At 48.3% G+C, this 21,781-nt stretch overlaps 2 protein-coding genes and 1 long non-coding RNA gene across 3 annotated transcripts; 1 reads left to right on the forward strand and 2 right to left on the reverse strand.

Annotated features, from left to right (window-relative positions):
• Window positions 1-6,709: 6,709 nt before the first annotated feature.
• LOC135806792 (uncharacterized) lies at window positions 6,710-7,435 on the reverse strand. Its single transcript, XM_065321004.1, has one exon. The coding sequence runs from the start codon at window positions 7,433-7,435 to the stop codon at window positions 6,710-6,712; it is 726 nt and encodes a 241-aa protein (XP_065177076.1).
• Window positions 7,436-10,202: 2,767 nt separating this feature from the next.
• LOC135807091 (uncharacterized) lies at window positions 10,203-13,822 on the reverse strand. The gene is made up of 3 exons (XR_010551450.1): window positions 13,527-13,822; window positions 13,199-13,230; window positions 10,203-10,514 (listed from the first exon to the last, which is right to left on the reverse strand). It is a non-coding gene; the product is annotated as an uncharacterized LOC135807091 (long non-coding RNA).
• Window positions 13,823-20,942: 7,120 nt separating this feature from the next.
• LOC135806803 (sec-independent protein translocase protein TatB-like) lies at window positions 20,943-21,728 on the forward strand. The gene has a single exon (XM_065321008.1). The coding sequence runs from the start codon at window positions 20,943-20,945 to the stop codon at window positions 21,726-21,728; it is 786 nt and encodes a 261-aa protein (XP_065177080.1).
• Window positions 21,729-21,781: the final 53 nt, after the last annotated feature.

Consider the following 21,781-nt stretch of genomic DNA (forward strand, 5'->3'; position numbering starts at 1 on the left):
GTTTATGGTTGTAGCAAGAGTACATAACCCCCCAGAGTGTGCAACTCCCACATACCCAGTCCGTGCGCCAAATTCAAAAAAGTCGTCTAGAAGTTGCACTTTTATTTGCAACCGCGGGAAATTTGAGAGGTCTGGAGAAGAAAATTCTCAATGGGACTCAAAATTGACAAACAAGACGACGACCAGCGCTCGAGCATAGCACCTTTTCGCCATTCCTTCGTGCATGATACCTATTCTAATTGATAAACACTACCCTCATGTTTCGTTTCATGCGCAACGGACGAAGCGAAGTGTCTTTTTTCGTCCACGAAAGAAAGGTAAGGAAATTGTCGTCTTCGCGACACCCTTCGGATTATTTAGTGGGGCATTGTGGGCCAAGGGTATTTTTTCTTTTTCTTTACAACTGTCCCCAGGTACTGAGACGGCGCTGATATCCTAGGAGTTCTGTTGGTGCAAAATGCCAGGTTACTGACTTATGGCGAGGTTTTGTCCACCCAAAAATATGGGAGATTTCTTGGATAACATACACACATAATACAGTGAATGGTATTGCAGTGGGCATCCAAAACGGTTGAACCAAACAAATATGGTATGATACCTAGAGGCTAGGCACACAAAAATCACTCAGGAATTGGACGCAAGTTCCGGGGCCTTGGTGCGTCATTACACCCGGACATTGAATGTTTGCCGGCGCACGGCTTTTGCTTCACCACTTCATACAAGTTTACGCACTCACTCAATTCGAAAGACTGGAACGAGACCAAACCGAATGTGACAACTAAGAGAGCGAGTTGTGCATTTGTTGGAACACCGTTCGGGCATTGCGAGAAGGATATCAGCAGGGTCCAACAATGGCAGCAACAGCACCAGGTGATGATGGAGTACCAAGGAGCTTGTATCATGCACATTACAGTGAGCAACAAGAGAAACCGTACTGTGGTACGTGAGACCAGAGCCTGGGCAGGATGATCGACACTGTACACTGTGCTACAGCGCCTCAATTGTGCGGGACAAAACAAAAAGACCAGCAAGCACAGATCATGAACTGGTGCACAACATTGACAAAGCACAAACCGCACAGCAAAGTTACAGGGCATAGCCGAGCGTTTTGTTGCCAATGAATTGCTTGAGAAGGGAGCAGTATTCCTTGTAACATTGCATGGAGTATACGAGAACGCAGAGTCAGAACCAGGCGTAACAAGGCAAGACGGCTACTGTACAGGGGGCAGGCTTGACGATCACTTGCATACTCGCAATTTTGGTACAACCAGGAAATTAGGCATCACGTCATACCGAAGTGGCTTCGACACGCTACATTGCATTCATAGCTGTACGGTGAACCTGTTACACGAGCTTCTGTGAAACAGACAGCACGCCAATGACCTGCAAGCACCAACAAACGCAGCCGGTAAAACAAACGCTACATAACTGCCCAACATAAACTTGTACATGCTGATGAGAAGCAAGAATGTGCTTGATGTTGGAAGTTATGCTCGCACATTCAAAAACATGCACGGAAAAACATCAATGACATTGTTCACGAATACAAGATACATCATACAGGGAGAGTAAGTAATCCTTCCTCCGTTTTGTATACGCGCACGCGCGCGCGCGCGCGCGTGGTAGATAAATCCGTTTGGCATGACTTTCGATCGAGGTTGCGTTCACCGTAGAGATAGGTGAACTCGAAGTCAACACCTCTCACTTTCGCTCTACTGCCCCTTTGGGGCCGATGCGATCCTTGTGCCAAGTTGTGGTAGTGGCTCAACAGAACAGGACAGGTGTGTGTGTGCGCGCGTGCGCGCGCATGTGTGTGTGTGTGTGTGCGTGTGTGTATGTGTAAGTGTGGTTTCTGAACTTTTCTTACAATCGTATAAGTTTCATTTTTTTCGTGAAAACCCAGCTACACTGTGACCGGTACAATCGTAAGTCGTTTATCTGGCGGTCAGTCACATGGCATGTCGGGTATCCAACAGCAACGCACTGACAGCTTATAGACCTTATATTTAGTATTTATAGTCCTACTTCAAGTAAATGTAGACAGTCAGCATCATGAAAGTTGCCATTACGTAGAGTTAAATACAAGCCAGTCTCTAGAGATGAGCACGACTGTCTCAGGGTAATACTAGTGATAAATACAGGTACTTCGAAGTACTGTCTTTTTGATCTGTTAACACAAGATGGCTTTGTAGCTTCAGTCGTCCAGAATATTCATTTTATTCCGCGGTTGCCGCATAATTGACACGCAACTGTACTTGTGCAAGTCTCCAAACGCTACATAATTGGCCGACATTTACTTGTCCACGGTGATGAGAAGCACGGCTCCTAATTTTTAAATCATGAAAGGATTACATACGCAGGTACATCCACACAATGTGCACTATCCTTAAGTCGTGCGCAAATATTCAAAATCATTCACCGAACACAGAGAGGCGCACATACCGTAAAGTACCGCGAGAGCGCCCCACCTATATTTTGCCGCGACAGATTTTACAGCCAGGGAAAGGAAAATCGTATGGCAGAGTGCAACGAAGTTCGTACGGTGTGAGCAACTAACTTAGTGTACTAAGGTCACACTAAGCAGGTTTTTGTGTGGAGCTAGTGTCCGCTCGAAGGTACGGATTGTCTGCAGAACGTGCAATATGTGTACAAAGTTCGTGTCATATAACCTACAGACAGGAGACCACCTCCACAATACGACCCCGAAAGGACGAGATGGTGGGGCGCTCTGGCGGTACTTTACGGTACATGTAAATACGAAGGAACCACATGCGTAGCAAGGAGATTAGTCATTACTTTACTTATGAGTTGATGGATAGAAGTTTCCTTTCAGCTGACCATTACCACTCATGAAAGCAATAGTGAGTGCTGTTGTTCTGATTCACAGGTATATATTCGGCCCTTAGCGCAATGTGTTTTCGAAGCTAGGCACACGATTTGCATGAGGAAATCATGCAAAGATGTGGCATAAGGCCCTACAAACATGACCTAGGTAAAGGGATGCCATTATTTGCATTTGCAGTACTTTGGCATAGGATAATTTGTGGATGATTGTGTTGATCAATTTCACATAATTTCACGACAGGTCATAGTTTATTTAGTGGGGTGTTGTGGGCCAAGGATCTACGACCATCTCTTTTGCATTTCGAACAAGTAGACACTTTCAACAATTCATACAAAAAATGCCTTCAGTGCAAAACTTACCGTTCGGACACACCAGGCAGTCCTTTCCAGCCTTGATTTTCAAGTACAGACGTATCCACGATGACCTTCGAGTGAACTGCGGCTTGGAACACTTTGAATACGAACCACACACTCAAACTAACTAGACCACCGCATAGCTAGTGTATTCACGGAGCCAAAGAAGTCTCCTTCTGCCCCCACAGGGTCTTGGTTAGTTCTCTAGAAGGGACGAGAGCCATACCTAAATTCAATAAATTCTCCAATTCCAAAAGCCTCAAATGAAGGCGTCTTGGTGACTTCGTTTCCCGCGGTTGCAAATAAAATCTGCCCTTGAGTACCCCTTGGCGCACGGACTGTACCCTGTTGTCCCGACAGAATTTCAAGTTGACGTCATTATTTATGACGCAATGCTCCTTGCAGCAGTGATTTATAGGCGATTCACACGACAGGCAAATCCACGTTTGTCAAGTGCCCGCAGGAAGTGAAACGTGAGGCTGCAGTTCACACGGCCGCGGGTGGCGGCCAGAGCTCCCGCGAGTATCCGGTGAGTATACGGCGTTACTGTGGTGATTTGGAATGAGTACCCAAAAACAAAGGCCAAACAACCAGGGTTCAAGACTACCGTACCATAGTACGACCTCACAGCCTCATAACTGTAAAAGTGCCCGCAGATGAGTGCATCCGCGGGCAAAAAGGCCATGGACACTTTTGATTCCCGCGGGCAAATTTTGGTCACCCGCAGGAATATCTCCATGGTGACTTTCCTGTAAACGTGGATTTGCCTGTCGTGTGAATCGCCTATTACAACATGTGTACGGGTGTCAACGCATCACACGTTTTTCTTTGCAATAATTTGTACAGGATCGATCGGCTTCGGTCAACCACAGGTTCCGGATTCGTCTGATAATCCGTGTACAGTGCGCATTGCATCATCAAAATGACGTCAACTTGAAATTCTGTCGGGACAGCACCCATAGTGGAGTTGCACACTCTGGGGGGGGGTTATGAACTTATGTACTCTTGGTTGTAGTCAGGAGCACTACGCGTCCTCGCCTTGCAACATGCTGTCAAAATCGAAAAACATGACTTGACCTCTAGACAAAAATGTACATGTCTGACTTTAGTTCAACATTCAAACGACCCACGTGCCCTTTGCTAGGTTACGACCAATCAGCAGCCTCGGAGAGCGGGCTTTGATTTGCCATCAAAGCCCGCTCCTGGTACGCAAAAACCATCAAAGCTCTATCGTACTGCTCATGCGCACTATCAGTTTTATTGTTTCCTGTGCAGAGTGAGCGTAGAGTTCTTACCTTGCTCTTACCTTTTTTGGAAGTGTCTTACCTAATATGGCCGAGTCATCGTCGGAACCAACTGCCAAGCGCCGGTTCGAGTCCGTTTCAGTGCAGGAGGTGGACACTGTGATCACTGAAAGAGTACCGAAGAGCACATCGTGCACCACGAAGGGATGGGTGAAAGTGTTTATGGATTATGCTGCCGACAATGGAACCAATATTGATCTGGCCACGTGCTCCAAGGACGAATTGAATGAAGCACTATGTAAGACTTATTTGGATTTGGGTATAAGAACACAGAAGAAAGAGTACTACCAGCGGAGCAGTTACCAGGGGTTCAGAGCAGCAATCAATCGCCACCTAGCTGAGACTGACCGTGACATGAATATCTTCACCGATCCTGAGTTCCGCCGTTCAAACCAAGCCTACGACGGAATCCTGAAGAAACTAAAACGGCAGGGCGAACTAAACGCAACACAGTCCAAGGCAATTATCAGTACCGAGGATTTTGCAAAGATTAACAAGTTGTTTTTGTACTCGAAAGAGCCAAGCAACCTAAATATGGAAGTTTGGTTCTACCTGACGTACCACCATGGCCTCCGGGGACGTGAAGTTCAGTGCCGGCTGACAAAGGAATCCTTGACGCTCTGCAAGGACAACGAAGGCAAAGATTACTACACGTTAAACACGAACTTCAGCACCAAGAACCACCAGGGTGGCGCTTCGGAAAACACGGCAACAAAGCAAGCAGGAAGCCACCACCAGCTACTCCTGGGAATGTCTGACAATGACATTTTCGGAGATTTGGCCCTGCCGCCAGTGGCACTACCGCCAGCACCTGTCTCGGCACAGCCATCGGTCTCGTCCGGCCGCGTCAACTCTGAATCTGTTTCAGGGAGCCAATCTCCAAGGCGCAACCATCCACTTTACTGTGAATCACAAATAATTCCTAACTCTCACTTGCTCTACTGCTTCGAGTTCCAGTGCTTTACTCATCTGTATATCTTACTCAAAATTTGATTCTTCCATATTTGAACACACGAAATTGAGGTCAAAGTCATGAAAAAAATATCACCACAAAACCATGTGCCAGCGTACAGTTGTAGATCTACGAACTGACCCTGATCGATGCAACCGAAAAGTGATGTTGTGTGGGTGGGATCGTCTGAAGCATATTCAAGCGAGGTACAGTCGGGCTTGATGGCTGATCAAAGCCCTCGGGCTGGTCCCTTGGGCTTTGATCAGCCATCAAGCCCTCCGTACCTCGCTTGATTATCTACGTCAGTAGATATATATGGTTATCTGGTTATCACCAAGAGTAGAGCTACTCTTGTTATCACCCACACGCACATCAAGCAAGTGGAAGTTGGGGTTGCCGAGCTGCTGCGGCTGGATCATATCAAGTGTTTTGTAACAGAATTTGTAATCTGCGAATTGTTTGCAACAATGCATTTATACCAGGCGGCCCAGCAAAGCGGGATTGTAGAAAATTCTGTTACAATGCTGGTAGATGGCAGGCAGTGCAAGAGATTAAGGCCAATGATCCTGACTAATGCTGCTGTGCCCTTGTGGGGCACGGCTGTGCGCAGGTAGTCAAATGACTGCTGGGACCGGACGGACCTGCTGTATGCTGGGGCCAATTGGCCCGGCTGCTGGACACAATGTGTCTATGCTGGGACCAGCTGGTCCTGCTGGGACCATGTGGTCCTAACTAATGCTGCTGTGCCCTTGTGGGACACGGCTGTGCGCAGGTAGTCAAATGACTGCTGGGACCGGACGGTCCTGCTGTATGCTGGGGCCAATTGGCCCGGCTGCTGGACACAATGTGTCTATGCTGGGACCAGCTGGTCCTGCTGGGACCATGTGGTCCTGCTGCTGGGCAGCGCGTGCCGCCAGTGCTTGAAAGCTCATGCAGAGAATTGTTCCAAAATGCATTCAGCTGAGGGGCTTTGCTTGCTTCCCCAAGAAGAGTCAGTGGTTAGTGGCAACCCCGCATATACACACTGCTTTTCTTGCTTTCTTTCCGCGGTTGAGCAAACGCTGCGCTACATGCTTGCAGATAAGCTTAGCAGTGACAGTGCGCAACACAATGCGTTAAAGAGTTTGCATATGTGGCTGCTGGGAGGTCATATTCCTACATAAGGGGGTGCAGAGTGCTTAGAGTATTTTGGGCAGGATTGATACAAACACAGTGCCCAGCAGCACGCGCATGCACACATGGCAGTGTAGCCAGCTCATTGCTGACCAAGAGGCAGGCCAGCCGGCACACGGAGGTACGTTTTGTACGTGTCACTAGCCCAGCGGCCGGCCTTCTGGAGCTGCCAAGCTGAGGCATTCCTTCCGGCCATTGCAGTAGCCCTGTCGATCCTGAAGGAGTGACTGCTACCACCCGGACCTAGGACTCTCGTCCTCCAGTAGTTCACATCCTTGGCTGTGAGATATTGCCCACTTCGGAATATGAACAGCGGTGACGTCGTTTGCGTAGCGTGGCGGATAGCGAGGTACTTGCGCATTGCTTGGACAGGGCAGAGCTGGCTGCCGGACCATGGCTGCAAGATGACTTGGCCCCCAGTGCCATGTTGGGAGGTCTTTGTTATCCCAAGTCGTATGCTGATCTGAGTCCCAGTGAGTGAGACTTGACCAAGGGTCAGAGTGCAGCCATTCGAAGCGGAGCGGGGAGAGGCGGCAGTATCCTCGCTCACTCTGAGCAATCCCGCAAAGGCTGTCATGAAGGCGGCCCAGAGCATGCACCTGTCCGATTCGCAGTAGTGGGAGCGCTGGATCGCAGGGGTCAAGAGCTGCTGCAGGTCTGATTGGGTGATAGCCTGGCGTTGACATTGTGTCGGTGCTGCTTGCTGGCGGTGCTGCCATTGCTGACGCTCCGCTCCCTCCAGGGCTGTTGTAACTCTATCGTGCCGAGTTATGTGTGACGGCCCACCATGGCAGAGGTAATACTTCATGGCGGATACATATACTCGGATGGTTGCGCTAGATCTGTGACCGGATACGCAGTGGGTGATGAATGCCAGCAAGTCATTTACCGACGGGCTACTCGGCTGGCATCCCAGTTGTGTACACAGCTTCAAATACGCCCTAGTCCCTGGCAGGTATGTGCGGGCAGAACTTGGGGCTACTGAGTCCCTAATTAGGTCGCCGGCCTTGATCAGTAGCGTATGACGGAGATGATGTGCGCTATTGAAGTAGTCTGTTTGTTGGCATTGGGCAGCATGATGCGCCCATTGTTCTCCCCATAAAGAGAGCGCAATGGCAATTGGGTAGAGTTCCCGCCAGATAATGCTGCGAAATGGGCCATCCGACTGGTGTGCTGACCATGTGCCGTAGAACCGCGCTGGGTTATAAAGCCCGCCGAAACCGACGCCAGGCGTGTCAGTGAAGAGCTGAAGGCTGGGGCACTTGGACCAACTGATGTCTCTGAATAGGGCAATGCCATTCCATGGGAGCGCCGATTCGAGCAACTAGTGTGATAGCTCTGCTAGGGACCGCTAGATGGCTCACAGCTGAGCCGGCAAATGACTCTGCATGGAGCCGGCAAATGACTCCACATGGAGCCGGCAAATGACTTCGCATGGAGCCGGCAGACGACTCCGCATGGAGCCGGCAGACGACTCCGCGCATGGAGCCGGCAAATGATTCCACATGGAGTCGGCAAATGACTCCGCATGGAGCCGGCAAATGACTCCGCATGGAGCCGCCAATGACTCTGAGTAGAGCCATCTAATGCTAAATATAGAGGTATGCATGACAGTTGAGGGCATAATATTCTCATGGATTGTAAGAATACATTCTCGCGCCATATATATACTGGTACACACAGATTATAGACAGCAATAGCGACAGCACACAAATTGAAGGGTAGCTGGCCGAAGCCAGATGTGAACCGACTCACGAGTGAGGCATGAAAGCAAGCACTGAGAACAGAGTGTGTCTCAAATGGGAAAGATGTGCATGCGGATGACAGAAATAGGCCATGATGCAGAACCATTTGGGACCGTCAGATTAATTTTCCTGGACCAAGCCAGCCGGGAAAAAACCCTCGCGCCGACGGACGCAGTAGTGAGGGAAAAAACCGGGTGTATAACCCCAATGGCGATTTGGCATCATGTAGGCATGGCAAGCACATATTGGCAAGAGATAAAGAACGCGCCCGATGCCATAATTATGCAACCGACACATGTTGAGCGAGAAATACAATGTCATGTGTGCACCAGAAACGTGAGTTGAGGTAGCGGGTGGGAGGGTGGGAAGGAAATTGTGTGGGAACAAAATTAATGTTCCGCAAGTTGCACGCTCGAGAGTCAAAACAGCAATGACAATGCAAGAGACATGACTAGCGCATGCGCACGGCCGGACCAGCTTCCGGGGCTGAAAGATGCATGCATGATCAAGCGATGCCCACCCGATTTATTTGGCAAGACATCAAGCCCTCTTGCCCCAGGTGAGCATCCACAACATCAGGGTAGTCAAAAGCTGATCTAAGATTCTTGCTGAGGGTAGAATGCATAACGCCCTTAGGACGTGATGCTGGTATACCAGCAGTTCGTTCAGGCAGTGTGTGCGTTGCATGCCTACAATGATGGACAACACTGCCCACGCTTCGGCCCAGGCCATTATAGACTCGACTCTCCGCTTTTTCTGCTAGGCTGGGGCCAGCACTACTGACCCATCCGAGTCGTTCTCGAGCCTGAAACGTTTGGCTGAGGGTTCAGCGGGCACTGCTGAGGGGCGCAGGAGCCTGAGGAGGAGTGCTAAATCTACGAACTCCCCTCGCAGCACTTTCTCCACCACTCTCTCGGCCACATGTGCAACACATAGGGGACGGGTGTGGGCATGTGGTGGAGATGCATGTACAGGCACGTCAGAGTCAAGCCTACCTACAAAGTTGTTGTAGTACCTGCCGAGTTCAGGTCTTGTTGCGCAGGCGATCTCAGCATCCGGCTCACCAGAGTCGTCCCCGGAAATGGCTTCTCGGATGGAGGAGCGGATTAGCTCGCGGATCTCCTGTTGCTGCTGTTTGAAAACGACTTATGCCTAGCGGTAGACACTAGTCGCACAATGCTGCAGAAATTTCGCACAACACTGCTGATATTGCAAGCCAAGGTGCTCAAACAAATTTAATTATAGCAATAAAAACTGCTTTATGGCAGTTTTCTAAAAAAAGTTATTGTGTTCTAGTCCATGGACCTCGTCTAAAAAGTAAGAAATTAACGAAATGTGATAGCTGAAAATTAAAATTTCACACAAAACCTCACAATAATCACAACACTTGAAATGCTGTTTTAAACTTTAACTTGTACTGCACCAACAATTGGCAACATGCATGCATAGGAAAGAGGATCACGAGGGGAAAAGGTCGTCTACATGAAGCTTTTAATTCTGTGTGTGCTGATTATTGTGAGGTTTTGTGTGAAATTTTAATTTTCAGCTATCACATTTCGTTAATTTCTTACTTTTTAGACGAGGTCCATGGACTAGAACACAATAACTTTTTTTAGAAAACTGCCATAAAGCAGTTTTTATTGCTATAATTTCTTTTGTTTTTTCTGTCACCAATCAATGGAATGCCCTATATCAATAATTATGTAAATGATAGCCTTCACATCATATCAATACCGTATTATACGCATTGATGTGCAAGCCTTTTCTTGCAAAAAATGGCACTAGCATAATGCATGTTCTTCTGCGGGGAAACATGTGAGTAGTGGTGGTGATACTTTTTTATACGGAGGTCATTCTGTGCATGTTGCTGTTGCAGAATTTCATGACTCGTCATAAATTTGTCTTGCCTTTCAGATATTTCAGATTTCCCCACCCTCGATCAGATTTATTTGAGAAATGTAGCCATGCGCCAGGTGCGTGTCGCAGATGTTTTTGTTGATTCTGTGTTTATAATGGTTTATAATCATGGGTTATCGTGATAAGGTCATCCAGCATCATATTGCACTGAAATCGTAATCCTGTTGATGTCGATACAACTTTTGGAAGTAGTTCAATTACTTCAAACTGTTAGTCCACGATTTTCTAAAACAACACAGCAAAGGAGGAACAATAAACATGTATTAAAATGTAAACAAATACATTGCTGAGTCCGACACCTCGTTCCAAGAACTACACTGATCCTGAGGATAAAAGGGTCAAGGCTATTATTATTATTATTATTATGAAATGACCCAAAGGCAACGTGCCTATCGAGGGGTTCATTTGATTGAAAGAACAGTAGATGTAGATGTATGTACAAAGACAAGTATGGTTGGAGGTACTGATACTGAGAGATAAACAAGGCACTCCATGATAATAAAATCTTACACATCTTTTGGTGAGTATGAATGATATCCAGTCGAACCTCTTTAGGACGAACACCAAGGTACCGATGGTATTTTATTCTGTGAGTTTGTCTTAACCTATTTTATAACCAATGAATACAATTTTTTCTCCAATAGACATACGAATAGATTTCTTCTACAGTGAAAGATTCTAAGCCACACCGACTCATAGTTTTTGGTTTCGATAACTTTACCAGTGCCTCTCATATTCTTAGCCTATACAATCTCTCTCACATTTCTGTCCGAGTCAATTTGAAGCTTTTTATTCTTGTATTTCGCTCTGTCCATAGCGGCACATGTAGCTCCCTCCTAAAAGAAATTTTCCATACCCGCTCCTCCAGTGCACATACTACTGCCGTCACTAGGTCCCAAATCTCTTTTTCTCTGGCCTTGCCTTCCGCCCACACTAAAGCTGGTTTTTCTCGTCTTGGCTACATAGGTTCTGATCGGTGGAATATGCTGCCTTCCACTGTTCGCTCTTGTACAAATTATCGCCCATTTGTTCGTTCATGCTTAACCTTTCTAGGGGCTCCCGTAAGAAGACCATAGGTCTGTGGGAAACACCCTAGTAAAATAAATAAAATAATAATAATAATAATAATTGACTCGTCTCGTATGAAACAAATGAGTCACTAGAGAGGTTCTGCAGAACGAAAATGCGTACAAACTTTCGCTCTACATCATGAAGTGCAAAACTTCGCACGAACTTTCGCAACTTTGGACGCGAAACTTACATGGAACGCCAAATGAACTGTCGTAGGAAATTTCGTGAGATCGGGTCATCATGGCGTACGTGCACTTGGCCCGCGCAAACTACGAAAATGTGCAGAACGCAAAGTTCGTGCAAAAATTCGTACACACTTTCGCAAGGACTGTCGCGAAACTTCGTTCGAATTTTCGTTTTGCAGAACCTCTCTACTGAACCTTTCTTTAGCAACATGACGGCAACTGAAACAGCAACAGAGAAAGTACGATACATGTACTGCACATTCTTGCAGGTACTACAAACAGATTGCAGATCGTAATTCTTGCTTTGGCGGCACGAAACTTTATTTGGGGCAGTGCAATCTCGGCGGTACTCACAAATCAAACAGCCCAAACTCGAGTAAACAAATCCAATCATACAAGTAGGAGATTTTCACGAGACGAGACTGCACCCATTGGCTTGTTTCGTATGGAGCAAACAAGTTACTGAACCTCTCCACAATGAAGATTTTCCCCGATATGCGAATTTATTTGGCAAACTCGGTCAATGAGTCCTTCACGGCTGTTCGCGCACGGACATCTAACAATATGGAGTCGTTCAGTGCGATTTACGTAACGCGGTACAAACCTCATGAATACGATGGGAGTTTGCGTTTTGGGATAAAACTCATGTCACTCTCCGTGTGGTTCCACGATTTCGCAAGTCAAACCAGGATTTATTATTTGAAAGCGCTCGAGCGAGATACTCAATATCCAGACAATTTGAGAGAGAAGGAAGGTAAAAGGAACTCCTGCCGTGGTCAACCAGCATCCTGACCTTTTCGAACCTCTCCAAGCTGTCCCTGGTAGTCTGGATATTGACACACGCACTGATTTTCAGCTTCTCCTCGCCGGGATCACGGGTGCAACTTTCAAATTTGCCGATTATGCAATCGAACAAACGCACGCGGATCTACATCACAATTTCGGGGCTATCTGTGTGCTTGCTGCCTTTTTCAGCAATACCCCACATGTCTACTGGGCAGTTTCCACCAGGCCTCGGCCTCCTGGACTCAACAGCAACTCCAGCGCCATGCCATCTGTCCCCTAAATCGCATGAAAAGGTAGCTCAGCATCGAACGCACGGGACCTGAAGTTTGTGCACGGCCCGTGATAAAACTTGGTGAAGATAGCCAGAAGATAGTCCTCTACCTGGGAAAACTGAAAGCTAGACTGGGAAAATTCCTGAAAGGGCTTCTTGACGCAGGCATGTCAACGATGAATCAAGGAACGAGCGAGAAAGAAGGCTTGACTTGTGCAACGCGGAACAAACTGCTCCTGAGACGAAGTTGGCCATGTGAGGTACCAGCGGAAAGCTAGTTTCAAGAGGAACACGGAATACCTGTTTTCCGGGTAAACCTGGCCTGGTAGCTTTCTAAATCGAGCGAAAACCACAGCGAAATCGGCTGCTGAGAATTTGAAAATTCAAATTTCCTCGCCGATCCAGCCCAATCGAGACTTTTGGCTGCCATCTTGTTAAATGTCCAAATTTCGCGAAAAAAACAGCCGTGCCTTGAACCTTTCCCTCTAGATTGCGAACTGCCAACGATAGTATGCCACTGACCAGTGCCTTACTTGTAACGTACTAATGTGCAATGAATATGAGTCTTTCGACAACACATCTAACATAAGCCTTACCGTCAAGAAGGTGAACTCGCGTTCTTCGCACACTGTAGACAAGGCCAAAGAGATAAAAATGGATCTAAATCCGAATAAAATCAGCACACGTTTCCGTAAATGAAAGGGTGAGCATAAGCAAATGAATCGAAGGAAACTGGTCAACTCAGAGATCACCTGTCATTGAGTATTCCGTAAAAGGAGGCCTCGGCAGCGGAAAAGCTAAATTTAGAAAGGAGATCCTGTCAGCTTTTCCATTATTTATTGCATTCCGCCCAAAATCAGCACACGTTTCGTAAATGAAAGAGTCAACACAAGCAAATGAATCAAAGGGAACTGGTCAACTCACCTGTCATTGAGTAATATTCCGCGAAAGGAGGTCTCAGCAGCGCCGAAACGAAATAAGCCAGGCCAGGAGACGAAATATCCGAAACAGGTCAAGAAGCAGTTCCAAAGAAGGAAGTTCCTCGTGCATGCACATCCGAAAAGGCAACAACAAAAAGTCTGCAATGCACAGGCATGCGGCCAGCCGGCCGCGCGATGGTACTCGTAGGAGCCATGATGGAGTAGCTCCCTGGTCCAGGACCAAGTACCGAGCATCTTACGTAGAAACTTACGTAGCTACGTAGACAACGTGTCTGAATAGCGGTGTCGTTAGGTAGCGCCATGTGAACACATAGAAAAGCTGACAGGATCGCTTTTCTAAATTTGTTTGCATGGAAAGGTCTCGCTGCTGTTCATTGCCAGCAAGGCTGCAAGTCCCACGCTTGCGCATGTGCCATTTTCCCACGCTTGGGGACGATGTACGATGACAGCCGGCGTTGCGGACTGCCTGCGAGGCGCTGGCCGCGAGTGCTTCTGTGGCATGATAACTTTGGTTTGCCCGTTGCAAACCTACACAGGCTACAGTACATATACAGTAGATATTGGTTATAACGTGCCCCTCTGATTTTTCACATTTTATCACTATAACCGGTATATCACTACAGGCGATTTTCAACTGCGCTCGTCATACATACACATTATACACGTGTGGGTACTCGATCGCGCTAATGTAGCATACTGATACATGATGCATGCTGCTGCACCTTCTACAGTCTAGGGTGAAGAACTTCTTGGCCCAAAGGCATCATCCAGGAAGCATCAGACCAGAATACACTATGAAAACACACATGTGGCTCCAAGTCGAGACATCAATGCCTCACACTCGTGTGTTGCTATCACTATAGACGATAATTTTTCTGCACAAAGAGGTGTTTTGAATGGTGATTCTGTATCCTTATAGCCGATTTATCGCTATATACGATATATTGGTTATAATGATAATTTGACTGGCTTTTTCTGGTTTTGCTTTTGATATTTTCATTTTGTATCAATATAGCCGGTTTATCACTATGTCCGATGACTTTATAACCGATATCCACTGTACAGGCGAAGCGCGCGCCAGCACCGAAAAAGAGCCCTAAAAGTTGCACTTTTATTTTCCAAATCCGACCCCAGGCCCGGGAAATTTGAAACTCAGCTCAATATCACCAAAAAGAGACTATTTTATCCCTTGCTCACAAGAGCTTCCCTGGTGGTATCGTCTTGTTCCGAGGCAATGTTTGGGAAGGTGCGGGCATTAGCTGCCCTAAGTTTCGCGGAAAGCTCCAAGCGACATCATTTTCCTCTCTTTCTCGCCAGAGTTTTCAAGACCGACGCAACTCGTCGTCAAAAAGTACTCAGCGTGGATTTCGTGCCGAATTCCGCCCCAAACAATTTAGGCTGACCTCTCGCCACCAATCGAACCCACTGATATGTATCTACCTATACACGAGCAATGGTTTGAGCCCAAAGAAGGACAACTTCACAACGAGCACACTTTCCGAGGGTAATATTTTCTATGTATATCAGTATTAGAACACCATCAAGACGACAAATTGACCAGCAGAAAGACAGAAAGGTGCACTACAAATACATGTATACAGCAGCTGCATAAACATAAATAATTGAACAGAAAACTATGTAACTGGATCCCACCAAAAACAGTAAAGCATCCCAAATAGTATGCGCATACACATATACATGAAGGAAGGCTATGTTGCCACCATACACTGGCTACGCACACGGACATCATTCTGGAGAGCTGAGCATCAGCGTGCGCACACACCCACACACACATCTGCATGCACGCGCGCACACCCACACATGCACACGCGCGCGCGCGCGCGCGCACACCCACCCACATATACACATGCACGCGCGCACACTCCTGCCCTGTGCTGTCGAGCCACTGTCACAAGGGTTGCGTGGGCCTCGAAGGCACCGGAGAGAGAATAGGAGAACGCAGTCCCATAGATACACACGCACACACATGTACACAACACGTGCAAGTACACACGTGGCAGCTTACCACACTGTACAAGAGAACCACACAAGTTCACATGTGGGCGCGAACTGTATTCACAGTTGGTCATACTGTCTTGGGCATATGAGGGAGGAGCAGGAGAGTGAGTGAGTGACTCAGACACAATGCGCTTCGACATGCTAGCACATGCACCGGTTTCGGACAGTGGCAGAACGTGACGGATAGAGAGAGAGAGAGAGAGAGAGAGAGAGAGAGAGAGAGAGAGAGAGAGAGAGAGAGAGAGAGAGAGAGAGAGAGAGAGAGAGAGAGAGAGAGAGAGAGAGAGAGAGAGAGAGAGAGAGAGAGAGAGAGAGAGAGAGAGAGAGAGAGAGAGAGAGAGAGAGAGAGAGAGAGAGAGAGAGAGAGAGAGAGAGAGAGCACCAGCGTTCCAGCTCAAGCTCCAAATTTCTAGTTGCTTCTCCTGGTCACAGTAAACACAGAACAGGGCTCAGGCAGTGCCGAGGAAGTGCTTGTACTTGGTGCAGTGTCGTGAGCAGGATAAACTTCCAACATCTCTACACAGTGTAGCTCTTCAGGCGCACACGAAGACTCAGAAACCGGAATATACTTTACATGATGATTGAAAGTCCAGCAGCACAACAAAACTTCAAAGGACTGGTTTGGCACTAGCTTCCGTCTCATTGGCGTGCGCCCAGCCAGTTTTGGAAAGAAAGAGTAGACGTTCATTCCTCGTTCAACCTGCAATGAACTGGAGACAACACAAACCAACAAGACGACGATGGTTATCATCAGCTCATGTGTTCACCACCGCAGTGCTACCATTCACTTTCCTGCTCCAAATGCACTACCAGGCTGCATGGTACTACTGTCGTGGACAAGGAAATCCGGTCGCACGTATAGCGGCCCCAGGGCGCTGGCCATGCGGCCGTAGCACGGTTTATCATGCGCTGCTGATGGTCGCATTGGATCAACATGTGCACTGCATGCAACGTTCTGTACGCGCTGAGGGCGCCGGCCCCGGTCAATCGACTGGATTTCCATGTCCGCGACAGTACGATGTGTCGATAATAGACTGTGATTTGCATTTTCCAATGATTAGGACTGGTATTATTTCTATTTTTCACACTTAGAAAGAAAACAAGGGGCAAGATTTGATATGGATTATGTGGTTGTTGGCTATGTCAACATTTGAAAGAGGGTTGCAACCGTGATAGCACTGCAACATGAGTTTAAACCTACGTATTGCATGGTATACTCAACAGTTGGCGAGCAGAGAATTTCGTGCTGAATTCCGCCCCAAGGTTGTGCACAGCAAACAACTTGATATATCATTAGCCCTACCCTTGTGCTATACGTACCCGTTGTGCCGATCGAGCCTGAGCCCTCTACTCGACTCCACGGTCCAATGACATTCGGTCATCATGGCCAAATTCAAGTCGCTCAAGTGTTGAGAAGTGTCTACGTCGTCGCACACAGCATGTGTCGACATACAAAAATATGTGTACGATAGAGAAAGAACTACTGAAGAGCAACCAACTGGTTTCAGCATTCTCCTTCAAAGGATAGGTCGGTGGCAGAGGGCCAAACTAAGCCCAAAGCCGGACAATAGTTGGAAATTCTCAGCGTTGAATTTCTACAGGCTGTAGATACCTGGAAAAGCTCGATTTCCCGCCACGGAAAATAAAAAAAGTCTTGATTTGGGGTGCTAGCATGCTGGGCATGGCGCTTCGCCTGGATACGTGATGTCAAAGAAAGCGAAAGGGTCAGGAGTACAAATCTGACACGGCTTCTAGATGGATACGTGATGTCAAAGAAAGCGAAAGCCGAAAGGGTCAAGAGAACAAATCTGACACGGCTTCTAGAAGACACATTATAGGCGATTCACACGACAGGCAAATCCACGTTTACAGGAAAGTCACCATGGAGATATTCCTGCGGGTGACCAAAATTTGCCCGCGGGAATCAAAAGTGTCCATGGCCTTTTTGCCCGCGGATGCACTCATCTGCGGGCACTTTTACAGTTATGAGGCTGTGAGGTCGTACTATCGTACGGTAGTCTTGAACCCTGGTTGTTTGGCCTTTGTCTTTGGGTACTCATTCCAAATCACCACAGTAACGCCGTATACTCACCGGATACTCGCGGGAGCTCTGGCCGCCACCAGCGCGGCCGTGTGAACTGCATCCTCACGTTTCACTTCCTGCGGGCACCTGACAAACGTGGATTTGCCTGTCGTGTGAATCGCCTATTAGGGAGGTTCTGCTCTACGTTTTGGGAACGCAACGCAAAGAATCACGCGAACTTTCTTCGCGTTCCCGTAACGTAAAGAAATGCTGTTCTGCTCTACGTTTCACCTAGAGAAGTCACGTGGAATGTGTACTAAGAATTTCTCCTTCCATATTTGGCAGTTTTCTGCATGCAGTTGAACGATACCCAGCAAATCCGTACGCATTTTCTCTGCGTGTGCCACAACGTAGAGAACCCCATCTCCGCGTAGAAATCTGGAGCCAAAACACGCCAAGCCGTAGACTCTAACCCAGACACCTGCTCTCTACGTGATTTCTCTACGTTTCACGTATAGCAGAACCTCCCTACTACTAGTACTAGAGAGTTTTCGCACGGCGTGCAACGTGACAAGGCCGAACGCGAGGCTATTCACGTGCGTGACGCACTTGAAAAGAGCTTTCGCAGCAGGTGAACATGGTGAACCATTAGAACTTTGCGTAAATCGCACGTGCTGGGCCATCAAGTGCCAACGTGATGAGGCCGCGTTCCACGTTGGCAACGCGCGTTTGCCTCGCTTCTGAACGTGGCACGTGACCTTCGAACGCGTCAAGTGAGCGCGTTGCACGCCGTGCGAAAACTCTCTACTACCGTACTGGCAATATATGTTGCCGCGTAACGCGTAACGCAGGGGGGTGCGGCGTAACGCGCGACCAGGCTAGTGCGACACATTTTCGTTGAGTTCGTAACGCGCGTCCGGCGGGGTGCGGCGATCTTTTCATTGCAGTTTGCATCTGACATCAACTTCAGACTCCTGGCGGTCCAGCAGGCAGCTAGGGTCCCTCATTGGCGACAGTGAGGACCTGGAGCGGAGGAAAGACCTCGCTTCGAGTGCATACGGCAGGATGTATAGCCTCTGGCTGAGGCGTGGGAAGGTCAGTGAGCAGAGGCGCATCCGCCTGTATAATGCCCTGGTTCTGCCCGTTCTTTTGTATAACTGCGGCGCATGGGGGCTCACGGCAGCACAAGCAGAATCGCTTAACGTTTTCCACGGGAAGCAGCTCCGACGGCTCATTGGCATAGTCTACCCAGCCAGGATGTCAAATACTGAGCTGTATGAGAGGTGCAACACGGAACCACTATCTGACATCGTGGACAGGAGAAGATGGCAGCTAACCGGCCATATTCTCCGTATGGACAGGGATGCGCCGCCATGGATCGCGCTGACGGGCTATTTTGCGGGAGATGCCAAGGCTGGGCGTGGACGTCCAAGGACATCCATTGCGACGCGCATCACAAGCGACTTACAGAGGAGGAACATCGACTTGAAGCGCAGCAGTCAGCTGGGGAATGTGAGGGCCATCGCTCTGGACAAGCTTACATGGAGAAATCTGGCCGACAATCCATGATCTGGCGTCACAGGTCATCAGTGCGCCGTGTTAATAATTACCTTGATAATGGAATTTGATCATAGGAGATAGGACAGAAGCGGAACGTATAATTATACCCACATAATTATATTATTACGCGTGCTGTGGTATTATTATTATTATTATTATTGCACTGCAAAAAAAAGGCTGAAAACTGTGAAAGCACGTGTACCGCGTGGTGAAAAGTTTTTTTTTGAGGAAGCGCTCTTCCCCTATGTCACTTTCCTTTTGATGATCTTTTTGTGAACAGATCACTCTGATAGTTAAAATATACAGTCTTCTATTGATATCGTTGTCGCCCTTTGCCGTCGGGTTTGTAACAGTTGGATAGCAACTGAATTTCTAATTCTGTGAGTAGTATAGGGGGAGGGGGTTCTGGCTCACCTTCCAGGTGAGCCAAAATCGACTTTGTCGATCGGCCCTTCGGGCCTCCCTCCAAAGTCTCCCCCCTCCCCCTATACTACTAATACTATACTAAAGGATATACACCCAAGTACTAATATTACAACTCCAAGTACTAATTTTACACCTCTAAGTACTAATTTTACAACTCCAACCACTGACCCCATGTTGGCTCAACCCAGTTCCAGAAAAGTGAGTCAACTTGCTGTCTCCGAGAAAATCGGAAGTGAGTCAACTTCAGCTTTTTTCACTTACCCCATCTTGGCTCACTTCGAGGACTGATGTGGGATCGGTTCCTGAGCCAACTTCGGGTGGTTCAGCTTTGGATGAGGATTCACCACCATCAATCGGTAACTCATACACATTTTCCATCTCATCATCAACAATATATTTCCCAACTTCTAGCTCTCGTGTTATCTTTTCAGCATACTCAACTGTTTCCTGTTTTAGTTTTGCTAAGGGATGGATCAATTCCGCATATATCTTTTCATCATACTCAATTGCCCCCTGTTTTAGTTTTGCTAAGGGATGGTTCATTTCCTCATATATCTTTTCTTGTTTTTCATCAGCTTTTTTTGTAATAGGGGGTTTCCATCCTGAGTTGAGTGCTGCTCTCACCTCAGCAAGGGTTTCTTTTGTGGGTATGTAAGGCTTATTTTTCACCTGATCATCTTTACATGAGGTGGGTGGTTTCGTGAGTAAGAAGGTTCTCATCCTTCTTTCTATGATATTTTTTTTATTTGTCTATGAAATCCAACAGCAGCAATGGGGATGAGAAGAAGAAGGAAAAGGAGGTATATCAAGTTGTTTGATTTTCCCGATGTGTGCACGCATGGTCATGTATACTGGTTTCCTGCATTCATGTCTGGAGTAGTCTGACTGTCATGTTCATTGTCGTGCTGTGTTACGGTCACGCGAGTCGGCATCTTAGTGCACGACAATGCTGTCTGCTTACGCTCTCTTTGTATGCATTCATGTCAGGCGATAGAGCGGCCCTCATTTGCATGCTTCGACGGGTCCGGGTCTCTGGTTTCACAGGTGCCCTGCTCGGCCTGCTGTGCCTTTATGTTGCCCTGCTGTATATTATACCATGGTGCTTTTCCTTTCGGCTAGTCTTCAGTAGTCTTCTTCTTTAGTAGTTGGTTAGTTGGAAACACAATAACAACAGAAGTTTGCAATGCGAGTCGAGCCTGAAGTGAGCCTGAAGAATACAGTCTAGAAATAGTAGAATCCAGTAAAGCGAGCCAGACAGAGAGCTGGCCATAAACTGGTCCTTCGAGCCGGATCACGACCAGCAGAAAGTCTCGGTTTCCGTTGCCTGTCATGGAGTTCCCACGAAGGAGTAGCAGGAGAACCCTAGGTAAGATGCCCAAGCGGTTCCTCTCCGATGGGGAGCAGGCCCAAGAGCCGAGGCGGTCGGGACGCAGGAGCGGCGGCAGGACGTCCGCGAGCGAGAGCCTTGAAGTCGGGGGCGTTGAACTTGAAGCTGCGATATTGCGTAGGAACAAGGAGGCAGAACTGGAGACTGCACGGCGGATCGCCGCTCTGAAGCAGCGGGAGATCGACCTCCAAATCGACCTGGCGGAAAAGGAGCTCGAAGTCGAGCAGGCGAGGGCGGCGGAGGAGTTGGCCAGCGCGAGCAGTGCCAGGGCAGCGCGAAGTTCTGCTGTGGATACCTCGAGTTCAGAGCCAGAGAGCTCAGAGCTAGAGAGCGAGGATGTCGATGGTGGGAGCTGGCCACGCGGCGTGGGAAGTCGTCGTGCGCGATCGGACGCGGAGGCCAAGCGCAGGCTGGCCAACCACTTCAGTCGAAGTGCCTTCAGCGACGCAGGTGCTGGCGCAGTGGCTCATCGCAGGCCCGGGTTAGAACAGGGGTCTGGGTCACAGCCCGCACAGCAGCCCATGCAGCCGAACATGCAACAGCCAGTGCAGCCTGCAGTGCAACCCAACACCTCAGCTCCAGTGCCGAGAGCAAGCCTGCTCAAGTATCGACCTGCTCCAACCCCAGCCCCACGTGCGAAGCCCAGACGTCTACCAGCTAAGCCAGTCCCGTCAGTGCCTTTGCGACTTGGTCCAGTCCAGCAGGCCTTCAAGCCCAAGGGAGCGGGACCCAGCCCACCACCTAAGCCAGTCCCGCCAGTGCCTTTGTGACTCCGTCCAGTCCAGCAGGCCTTCAAGCCCAAGGAAGCGGGACTCAACCCTGC

The sequence above is a fragment of the Sycon ciliatum genome, chromosome 1 (assembly GCF_964019385.1).
Source record: "Sycon ciliatum chromosome 1, ocSycCili1.1, whole genome shotgun sequence".
NCBI classification, from domain to species: domain Eukaryota; kingdom Metazoa; phylum Porifera; class Calcarea; order Leucosolenida; family Sycettidae; genus Sycon; species Sycon ciliatum.